The 12,201-nt window shown below is 37.0% G+C and overlaps 1 protein-coding gene across 1 annotated transcript in view; it reads left to right on the plus strand.

Annotated features, from left to right (window-relative positions):
• nlgn4xa (neuroligin 4 X-linked a) overlaps positions 1-12,201 on the plus strand; it is a 114,924-nt gene that overhangs the window by 68,204 nt on the left and 34,519 nt on the right. The window contains exons 3-4 of the mRNA XM_016295340.1: positions 2,883-3,068; positions 8,162-8,951. Of these exons, the coding sequence (XP_016150826.1) occupies positions 2,883-3,068; positions 8,162-8,951 (976 nt within the window). The remainder of the gene's footprint in view (positions 1-2,882; positions 3,069-8,161; positions 8,952-12,201) is intronic.

Below are 12,201 nucleotides of genomic sequence, written 5' to 3' on the forward strand. Positions count from 1 at the left end.
CCTTTTTGAAACTTGTAAACCCCCCCCCCCCCCCCCCCCACACACATATTCTGTTTAGTTCTCTCACTTTTTAAGAAATATTTGACATTAACTACATATCGAGACTACTTAAGAAATATCAATCAATCATTCAATCAATCCACTTTTTTTTCCTGAATGAGGCCACTGTGTTTTTAATTATGAGAGCCACTTCTGGTTTGGAAAAGTTTTACTCAAAAAGACTGAAACACATTATTTCAAATCATAAGGTTACAAAACAGGCTACATAAGAAGAACATAATGCTTGGTATTTTAATGTGACATGATATAACAATTATATCAACAGAAGAATACTTTTCAGTCCACTGCATTATTTTCCTCCTAATTATTTTATTTTTCCCCCTTTGTACTCTGCTGTGTGAAAAAAAGACAACATATACTTTGCATTTTTGGTCTGCTTTCCCGACTGAATTCATTATATATCCCATGAATAATTCTCTGGAATGCACTAAGGATCACTCATTTTTCTTCCCAAATCCTCACGTCTCTTTCCAGTGTTTTCACACAGATGCTTTAAAATGTAATTGTTATGTAACATAGACATATATTACTGCAATGCTATTTAATCCATCCAAAATATTACTATGGATAGAATCAAGTTTTAAGGTATGTCATTCATGGTATGTTAAAAGCAACTTATTATTGCTTTTACACTTTTAAATTTCCTTTTGGTGAGAATAATGTCACCTCATTGTACGCAGTTTTTGACATTGCTTATTATTGTGTTCATAGAGCAAACCTTTTGCTGATTGTTTGCTGTTTAACAGAAGTTATTCTTATAATTCACGCAAAGCATCAGGGACACAGGAAAAGGGTGGATAGTATACAATAGTAATTTGTTTAAGATTAATCAAAGGAATTTTAATGTACCGTATTAAAGGCCTAATATTTGTATGAATTTTCTTGTCTGAGCAGATTAAAGATTTTTAAATAATTAAAAAAAGCACCAGTTTTCAGTTTAAAATAACAAACTAACATGTTTAAATAATTATTTCAAATTCACTTTTCCCTAAACCCCAAATAATTGCTGTCAAAGATACTTTTTCCAGCCCTTTCATTTTCCATTTTTGCAAGTTATGTTTAATAAATGATCATTTTAGACTGTTTTGAATAGTGAAAGTTACAGTATCAACATTTATTTCAAAAGTTGAGAGGAAATTCAAATAATTATGATGTAAGTCATTTACGGTCCTTTTCTATATCGATTCAGTCTAGCGATAGAGTGCCCTCACTTATACAGTCATTATAAGGTCTATGCAAAGAGACAGGCTTAGAAGTGGTTTTGAAGAATACCTGGAATGGACAGGTTCACAGATAGCAGACACACAATAGTGGACAAGGTGCAATATGCACCAGCTGTGCCTCATCACACTGCCAGCAATATTCCATTTGATACTGGATGAGGCCTGGCTGTAGGGAATTGATGAATGTTTCGAGAAAGGATTAATTTTCTGCATGCATATCTTCTAGTACTTTATACTAGGACATTTCTATTAAGGTTACAGTAAGATGTACTCACAGAATTCCTCTGACTTCTTTTCCCTCGTTGCCATGATGATGTTCTGTATGTGACCATGGCCTTGGGTTATCCAGTTGAGCTACAGTAGTGATGCTGTCCTGGGCTTTGTAATCCCTCTCCCACAGCAAGCCCCTTCTGTGTAGGCATGACCAACTGGATCTGTCCCTCTATCAAAAAGCCACAGTGGCTAGCCCTGCTTCCCTTGCTTCTCATCCTATTTGTCCAGCGCTGTCTCGGACCAGCCCCTAAGCGGGTGTACAAGGAAAGTACCTTTTGCCATAGGCCAGAATCGGAAATCCAAGACTGGGCAAAGGAACAGAATTGACACCCCTGAGGGTTTTCCGGGTCTTGCTAATGGGTTTAAGACAGTCGGCTAATTTGTCAACCTGTTTGTGATTTTGTGCACATTGACAAGCCTGTTAAAGGTTGGCACACTTACCGTAAGCCGATCGGAGCAATGGGGATTATTTAAAAAGTCTTTTAGGAAATATTTGTTGCTGTATGTTGTCACTTTGATGTAGTGTCTACTCAAATAAGAAGTGATTTTGTCAAACAATGCCTAAAGACAAATCACCATTTAATGAGAAGGGACTGCCCTCCTTTAGCAAACTGAATGTTAATTTTGATTAGAATCTAGCTTTTATCCATATGGAGACCTCTGCAAAAAGATGCTATCAAGCCTATGGACCCTTATCCCAATGGAAATTATGGGCACCTCTACATTCAAATTTGAATGAGTATCTAAATTACATCAATTAACATGAAAGTAACCTCAGCCTTTTTCCATAAAGACGGTCGAATGACCCTATTAGTGTCTAAAATGCAACCTTGAACTATCCTCTGTGCCTTAACAGCATGTCTCTTGCACCCAAAGTGGTGCCTTTTTTATTCTTTCTTCACAATGATGACTTTAGTGAAAGGCTAGTGGGACAGATAGGGTCCCGAGGTAAATAATGAGAGGGTTTCGAGGGCAGCCATTAGTGCCCTTAACATGAAGTAACCAAGGCATGCCATTAAGAGTCTTTTTAGAATTCTGTGCTCTGCCTATTCAGATGTCAAGTTCAGCGATTATTGTGTGTACATGTGTTTGTTGGAGGGAACGTGTGTCAGGAAAAAAAACAATTAGAATGAAAACAAGTTTTAATCAAAATGGCCCACAGATGTCTATGAGAAATAAAATGATTATGTGGAGAAAAAAAACACAATTCAGATATTGATGAATAATGAATATTAATAAGTTAGGGTTTACTTAAAAATAATAACCTTAAAAAACTTTCTGAGATTTCTTCTAAATGCATTTTTTTGTGTGTTTGTTTGTCACTAGGGTTCCTGAGTACAGGTGACCAGGCAGCCAAAGGGAATTATGGGCTGTTGGACCAGATCCAAGCACTCCGCTGGATCAAAGAGAATATCCAGGCTTTCAAAGGCGACCCGAAAAGGGTGACTATATTTGGATCAGGAGCTGGGGCGTCCTGTGTTAGCTTGCTGACCCTGTCACACTATTCAGAAGGTAAAAAGCATTTTGTTATAGACAATTTGATATAGTACAGTGTTATCAGATCATTCTTTGGGAACCAGTTTCTGACCAAAATGGGTAATTGTGAGATTAAATGGAAAATTCACATTGTGATTTATGTAAAGTTGCAGTTGTGAAACATAAATTCGCAATTGTGACATACATTATGATAAGTTGCAATTATGAGATAACATGACAATGACGAAAAAGGAAGTCACAATTGTGAGGTGTAAGATCACAGTCACAATATAATCACTATTGAGAGATATCTCTCAATAGCTTAGAGAATTGATGTCCCAATTGTTGGTAATAAAGTCACAATTATGAGACATTAAAGGAATAGTTCACCCAAAAATATATTTTATTTTGTCATAATTTTAAGGGGTCATAAAATGTTGCTGAAATAACATTATTTTGTGTAATGAAATGTGTTTATGCGGTTTAGGGTTAAAAAAACACATTATTTTCCACATACTGTACATTATTGTTTCTACTCTATGCCCCGCCTTTCTGAAATGCGTCAATTTTTACAAAGCTCATCGGTCTGAAAAGTGAGGTGTGCTCTGATTGGCCAGCTATCTAGTGCATTGTGATTGGCCGAATACCTCAAGCATGTGACGGAAATGTTACACCCCTTACCATACTGTGATGCCGTGTCCCGGAGCGACGAGACAAAACTAATTAAACCCATTATAAACGAGGCATTTGTTGCATCCAGTGGGGACATAATTATGTATTATAATTACTTATACTGTCTTTTTACACGTTGCGTTGCATCATGCCGCGTAAACATAAAACCATGTTTGTATTTGTGATCGGAGAAATGACAAGCGCCAACTCAACAAGTGCTACTCTACACTGCTGAAAACTCACATTTGAATCATCAGTGGCAAATGCTTTAAATATGAAAACGTACTTATAGCCTGTGAGTCAGAACAGTCGGCACTGTAGTCTACTCTACCAGGATCAGGAAACAGTCCTCCATAAAATGTGCTGCACACATCTGAATATTTGGGTTGAACTGCTCTGGAACAGTGTTGTAAATACAACTTAACCACTAATTTCTAGTCGTGTCCTCTTTTGGATGGCCAAACTAAGTATTTTTGCTTTCACAATGAAACACACAGCATCTTCACAACATGGCGGCGGTGGTGGCAGCAACAATAAAGTTACGCCTTCTTTCTTTGCGTGAACATTTGGACGGCGTTATGCAAATCTTCCCACATCGTGACGTAGACATGTGGGGGCACGTTTAAACGAGGCGTTTTAGGAGGGCGTGGACGAGTCTTAACTTTTATAAAGAATATCTCTTTGGGTTTGAGACTTTAGTCTTTGCAACTTTAGGGATCTTATCTATTCACGAACAGCTTGTAATACTCCAAAGAGAAAGGAAAACTTGAAATCGCATCATATGACCCCTTTAAGAAGATATTTTAAAGAATTTTGAAGAACCAAACAGTTGTTGGTCCCCATTGACTACATAGAAGGGAAATAAATACTATGGAAGTCGATGGGGACCATCAACTGTTTGATTAACAGCATTCTTCAAAGTATCTTATTTTGTATTCAACATGAGAAAGAAACTCTTACAGTTTTGGAACACCATGAGGTGAACTCTCCCTTTAAGACCATTTTCAACCTGGCTCGTTTGGAGCGTTTGTCTTGGAACCTAGTGCATTTTTCCCTTAATTTAATTTAGGCTTATATGAAAATGACATTTGAATTCAGATCTGCACCAAAACAATCATCAAGTGATCTGGGCCTGATTGAAGGCAAACTCTATAAAGATATACATCTGGAAAGATACCAATCTGGCCCAGCAGATGAAAGAACCAATATCTTTATGCATGAATTCTGCTGCATGAAGGACAGCACTATTTGTTTGGCTAGCAGAATGAATCAGTTAACCTGGAGCAAAGATGAGGCAGAATTGGTGTACTAGCACATCACTGCAATTCATAATCAATACGCCCCCTTTTTATCTGAAATACTATCTAATTGCTCTTTCTCTAGGTCTAGTGAAGCACTGCTGTCCTGATGTAGCCTTAATTTATGTCCAGACTCATAAATAAATATAAGTAATGATTAGAAAGAGTGCTGCAAGCCTGCTAAATTGTCGTCCTGCTACGAGACCAGTTGCATTCGAATAATATGACATGCATTAACAAATTTTGGTCCATTTAGAAATGTTGGCTTGTGAAAGCAAACTAAAACATTTAATTACAAATAAAAAGAAATGTAATCCCTGTTATGGTACAAAAAGCAATACAGGTCTGAGCATGCCCTAAATTGCAATTATGAGAAAATAAACTGTGATTATGATCCATTTTTTGTGAAAATGGTCCAATCCATTTTCCAAACCATTATTTATTTACATTTACAACAAACACACAATCCCCTCTTTCCTCTGTACTGATATATTGAAAGATCTTCTATGAACCAAAAGCCCTTGGTTCCAGTGTGGCTGGATGCATGTAATTTTCATTGCAACAACCCCTACAAGGCATTCATCTGGAACTCAATTGTCCCACTATAAAAATAGATTTTACATTCAATGTCCAGCCTGGCTAGATAGCAGACGAAATCTAGTAATGGATCAAATGACCTCTGGCTACAGCTACTCTAACACTAACACAACCCCAAATAAGGAAGTGCCATATTTGATCAAAATAACAGGACAAGATGTACAGTTCCCTCCTGGTGTTCTGTCTGAAAGGTCGGCCATGATTTATGAATGAATTACATAATGTAAATAGTAAAATAAGCAGAAGGGCATTTAATTTCACTTGCTACCCCTGCTATTCTCCTGAGCCCTTTGTCTTCAGATGCATGCAAGGCACTCTACAGTGTTGTTGTTGTTGTTTTGCAATAATAATAATAATAATAATATCTGTAATTAATGTATGGTTAATTAAATACATTATTTAGGATGTGAAATCATTTTCTGATCTAAAGAAGAGCGTCTTTTTTAAAAGGAAAATTCTGTTATTTCCTGTTTTTATTTATCCTGTAATATTGTTCAGATCCCACTTGCAATGCGTTCAATGTGCCTGGCAAAGCCATCATGCATCTCGGTTTGATTTGGACTTCCTTTAACCTAGTTTAAAACATATTATGAGTAATCAGTCTTTGTTTTATGGAAAGGGTCGGCTAAGCTCCATTGTCTGGGCATTGATATTTATATTTTTAATGGGCAATACATTAGAAAGCTCTTGACAGTAGTGCCGTCTCCACATTTTTGATATTTTAAACTTGAGTGAAGGCTATTTTTCACTCCGTGAAAATTGCGTCAGAAGCCTCGGTTTAGCCTAATGAGAACCGTGCCCTGAGGTATTGCTATTTTCTAGGACACAATCTGTGTCAACGTGTTATGGCCATGGCTGGCTGAGCTGACAAAGGTACAGCATCAATGCATATGCATATTAGTTGCCATCTATGTCAGGCACTGTCTGATATTACTTATCCATATAACATTATGCAGGGACAAAGACCCCAGGCTTCATTACAAAGCATTCTTATTCGACATGCACTTTAATTTTCAAGCGCTTTTTGGTCAAGTCCAGATGAAGTCTTTGATGACACATTGTAATATACAATATGAAATAAACAAGCACCTTGCTTTTTGTTTCTTCAATTTCATTGTTATTATGCTCATTATTTTCCCTCAGTTCTCACTTTGATTTGTGTTAAATAGATAGACACTAAAAAAATAATAATTCTATCATCATTTACTTACTCCCATGTTGTTCCAAACTAGAACTAACTACGACTTTTGCCTCAATAAACTCCTAATTTGCTGCTTATCAATAGTTAAAGGGGTCATATGATGCGATTTCAATTTTTCCTTTCTCTTTGGAGCGTTACAAGCTCTTGGTGCATAAAGAAGATCTGTAAAGTAGCAAAGACTAAAGTCTCAAATCCAAAGAGATATTCTTTATAAAAGTTAAGAGTCAACCACGCCTACCTAAAACGGCTCGTTCTAACACGCCCCCACATGTCTACGTCACAATGTGTGAAGATTTGCATAACGCCGCCCAAATTTTCACGCAAAAAAAGAAGGTGTAACTTTTATTCTTGCTGTAGTATTGTTGTTGCCGCCGCCGCCATGTCGTGAAGGCACTGTGTGTTTCGTTGTGAAAGCGAAACTACTTTGTTTGGCCTTCCAAAAGAGGATGATATCATGCCTGGAGCTGATCCATGCTGGTCGCTGAGGAAATACATCAACTTCGCACTGTGGATCGTCGGATCGGCATTCACAGTGGACGAAGCGGAGTCCCGCCCGGGGTCGTCACATGTGGTTGCCGCAAGACCGCTGGACGCACAACGCACTGAATAGCTGGCAAATCAGAGCACACCTCGCTTTTCAGACCGATGAGCTTTGTAAAAATCTACGTGTTTCAGAAATGCGGGGTATAGAGGAGAAACAATAATGTACAGTATGTGGAAAATAATGTGTTTTTTAACCTTAAACCGCATAAACATTTCATTACACCAAATACACAAAATAATGTTCTTTTTAGCAACATCATATGACCTCACTAATAAGGTAGCTGTTAAGTTTAGGTATTGGGTAGGATTAGGGATGTAGAATATGGTCATGCAGAATATGTGCTTTATAAGTACTTATAAACAGCCAATATGTGAATAATAGACATGCTAATAAGTAACTAGTTAATAGTAAGAATTGGTCCCTATACTAAAGTGCTACCGATATTTTTAATGAAACTTGCTGTTCTTCCACTGAAAGTTCACCTAAAACTTGGAAGCTTCATAAAGTTTTCATCATAAAAGTAGTCCAAATGAATCAAGCTGCTTAAAGTCTTCTGACACGATCCATTCATATGGTTTCAATAGGTTTTAATTTAGGCGTTTATTTACATATAAATATTGATCAACACGCATTCATAGAGCACATCAAATATGGTTCATGGAAGCTCAACCGCACTTGCTTGACATGCAAACAAAACTCATTGGTTCTTGTAGAAGCTTAAATGTGCTTGCGCATCACATGACTCATATTAAGCAATGTTAATTTTTCGGTGAAATAATGCTTTAATTTTAATTAATGTTTTTATTTTTATTTTCAGACTTATTTCAGAAAGCCATCATCCAGAGTGGGACTGCTTTGTCAAGCTGGGCCGTCAACTACCAGCCAGCCAAATACACCCGCATACTAGCTGAGAAGGTGGGCTGCAATATGCTAGATACTATAGATCTGGTGGAATGTCTACAGAACAAAAACTACAAGGAACTGATTGAACAGTACATCACACAGGCCAAGTACCACATTGCTTTTGGTCCAGTTATTGATGGTGATGTCATCCCTGATGACCCCCAAATTCTGATGGAACAGGGAGAGTTTCTCAACTATGACATCATGTTGGGCGTCAACCAGGGTGAGGGTTTTAAATTTGTGGATGGCATCGTGGACAGTGAGGATGGTGTCTCTGCAAACGACTTTGACTTTGCTGTGTCTGATTTTGTGGACCACCTCTATGGTTATCCAGAGGGCAAGGACACGCTTCGAGAAACCATCAAGTTCATGTATACCGACTGGGCTGACAAGGAGAACCCGGAGACCAGGCGAAAGACTCTAGTTGCACTGTTTACTGATCACCAATGGGTGGCGCCAGCGGTAGCTACGGCAGACCTTCATGCTCAATACGGATCTCCTACCTACTTTTATGCTTTCTACCACCACTGTCAGAGCGAAATGAAACCTAGCTGGTCAGATTCAGCACATGGAGACGAGGTGCCTTATGTGTTTGGAATTCCCATGATTGGCCCCACTGATCTCTTTAACTGTAATTTCTCCAAGAACGATGTCATGCTTTCAGCGGTGGTAATGACTTACTGGACGAATTTCGCAAAAACTGGGTAAGTTGAAGTATTTTATTTGTTCTGTTAATTAATCATGCACAATGGCTTCAGTATCAGATACGTGTGAATAGTTATTTGAACACTTTTTCACGTGTTATCATGGTCAACGACATTTTATTTATCAGTTTCTTCTTCAAAAAAAATCCTTAAATATGTAATTTAGAGTAATTTTTTTTAATACGCCTCTTCTGTGATGATAATGCTTTTTCATTTTGATATTTTTAGGGGTCATAAAGACAAAATGTGTATTATGTGTGTGATAGCTGTCCTTAAATAAGGGTATGGATGAACAAATGCTAGAAAGATTAAATATTCAAAAAGAAAATCTCATAATGTCATGTTCTTAGAAAAGTTAAAATAAGCCCTATTTGGACGGGACTAGTTTTACAGGGTGTCGTTAGAAAAATTTGTGTTTCACAGACATACTTTGCGATTTTAATCCCGTCCAAATCTGCCATGTGTTTTTCTCGCACAACCTCTGTAATAATTCCAGAGCAAATTACTTACTATTTTTCGGCAAACTCAGCGATCCTCTGAGAAAACGTGTTTCCTTGTGTTTTGGCCAACGTGAATAACTGTAGATCTTACAACGCATATTTTTTTTATATGTTTGCCTCCCGGCAAGGAAATAAAAAATAAATAAATACATAAATAATAATAATAAAATCAAGAGCCATATCACATAAACTGTTAATACTGGCTACTCAATTACATAATGTTTTAATTACATACATTTACGAAAATTAAACATGGATTTACTACAAATAAAAAAAAAAAATGAAATAATTAAACTAAAGTAAACACAAATTAACCATGGTTTTGCTATACTAGCCATAGCTTAACCATGGTATTTGTAGTAAAAATGTGGTTATACTAATGATAATCAATCCAAATGACAATACACAATGCATTAGGGCTGTGAATCTTTGGGTAGACAGCGAATCGATTTAATTCACGATTCATAGGTTTTCAATTCGATTCAAGAACGTTTTTTGCAAATTCAGAACAATTCAATTCGATTTGATTCTGCATTCTTTAAGTGCATTCACAGTATTATTCAAATACTTCCCCTAAATTCTTTAAATGCTTAGTCAGGGGCAAGTTACACAGCATCCTTTTATGGTTAGAGAACCATAGGTTAGAGAGAGAAAAAAAAAAACTTTTGTCCATTGTTAGATGCTAGTTTAATGATGCTATGGCATGACATGGCATATGTAGAAATGTATGTAAACAATGATTAAAACTAATAAATAAATAAAAGAGCTTTAAAAGTATTATGTATAGGCTAACATTTTGTTGCACCAGGGGTGTAGCCATCATTATTTATTTTTTTTCAATCAAATAGACTGCTGGACAATAATCAATCATTTGTAATCTATTTTTTCATAATGACAATTTTATGATTGTTTTATATACTACAAACAATTATTTCAATTTTCTGCACATAATTAGTTATTACCTGCTCAGGTAATGTCGTTGACATGACCGAGAGCCATTGAAAAACTACAGAAAAGCAAAACTAGGTTACTTTAGCATTACTGACCATGAGTACTAAGGAGAGATCACACATCAGCTGCTGTTCAAGAACACTGTTCAAGGTCTCCGTTAATTCGTGCTTGTAGTAATTTAATGTGTATATATTTTGAAAGCATTGAATCGCGATTAATTTGATTCTTAGTGTTTTAAATCGATTACTGTCCAAAATCGACGATTCATGATTCAAAAATCCACGTTCGGATCGATGTATAATCGATGCATAATCGATGCATCAAGAAAACGAGTGAATCGTTACACTCCTACAATGCATGCATATAGAGCGCGTGATCTCTGTAATGCCCAGATGTACAAAACAGACCCTCGGTCTAATAAACACGGAGATGTTAGTCCCGTACGAATTGGTACATGAAAATTGTCAGGTGAAAAGAATCGAAACTCAAACATAGTTTAGAAAACTAGTCCCGTCCAAATAGGGCTATAGTCAAAGAGAGCCTTTCCCCAAATGACTAATAAATAAATAAATAATTATTATATTTGTAGTAAATATTGCATTGAAAAATGCATTAAAATAAATAAATATTTAAATATATTTAATATATTTTTAAATGTATTATATGTATATTAATGTACTTAAAACGTTCCTTTACCTGATCATTTTAGCATGTTTAGCAGATGCCCATTAAGAGTCTTACTCTATAAAGAATGGTTGTTTTTAACTGGCTCAGACCACACAATGTGGAACATCACATTCTATTTAGGGAACTTGTCCTAAATGAGTCATGGTTTTGATTAAAGAACCTTCAGTGGCCTTTGCTGTCTCCTTACATTTCACAATTTGAAGACTCAACAATGTCAGTCAGATTATTATTTTAATGGTATCGGACCAGCTTTTAACTAGCCTCTTGAATTATGGGGTTCTCTCCATCCTTTTCCCCATACAGCATCAATGCACTCAAGGCAAGCCCAATTCATCCCGAACCTACTTCAAATATAAGTGAGTGGGGCCCCCTTATACTTTCAGGGCTCCATTCGCCGTTTATAGGCAGAACATGCACTGCTGTTTGGCACCACTCCAGGTCATACCTGTGTGTCAGGAGATAGATTGGCAGGCTCATCAGTACCTCACGTCAGGCTGCTCTCCCTCCACTGGCTAAGTGTTTCTCTCAGCGTGAGTACTTTAAAACAGAGGAGGAAAAACGAAAGCAATTTCAGCAGCACTTGGAGAATGCTCGCTTTGCAAGAGAGTCACTCCAGCCTCTGGTAAACACTCCAGTGGTGATATCAGCTTTTCTGAGTGTTTCCACAAAAAAAACAGGGCGAAAAAATAATGTGGAGGGAAATGTGCTGAACATAATGTCTCATTTGTAGCCTTCGTTTGTTGCCTTGGCTGTCAAGCTTGGGTGTTCAGACTGGAGAGAGCAAAACATTGGCCATTAATGCTATCACTGACGGAAATTAGCATACACTGGTGTTCTGGATGTCAAGTGTCAACATTGGCTTTGTGGATTTTATGGGTCAGGTATATTGTACACACACATTGTATTATACATCAACAGCAGACTCAAGATAAAGACCTGAAATGGATAGATGGAAATCTTTGGGACTCACTATCATGTTGTTCCAATCCGGTATTACTTTACTTCTTCTGTGAAAAGTCAATGGAGTCCAAAACAACACTGAACCCTATTGACTTTTGTATACAAACAGAGAGAGAGAGAGAGAGAGAGAGAGAGAGAGAGAGAGAGAGAGA

Source organism: Sinocyclocheilus grahami, unplaced genomic scaffold (genome assembly GCF_001515645.1).
Source record: "Sinocyclocheilus grahami isolate Dianchi unplaced genomic scaffold, SAMN03320097.WGS_v1.1 scaffold334.1, whole genome shotgun sequence".
Classification (NCBI taxonomy): Eukaryota; Metazoa; Chordata; class Actinopteri; order Cypriniformes; family Cyprinidae; genus Sinocyclocheilus; species Sinocyclocheilus grahami.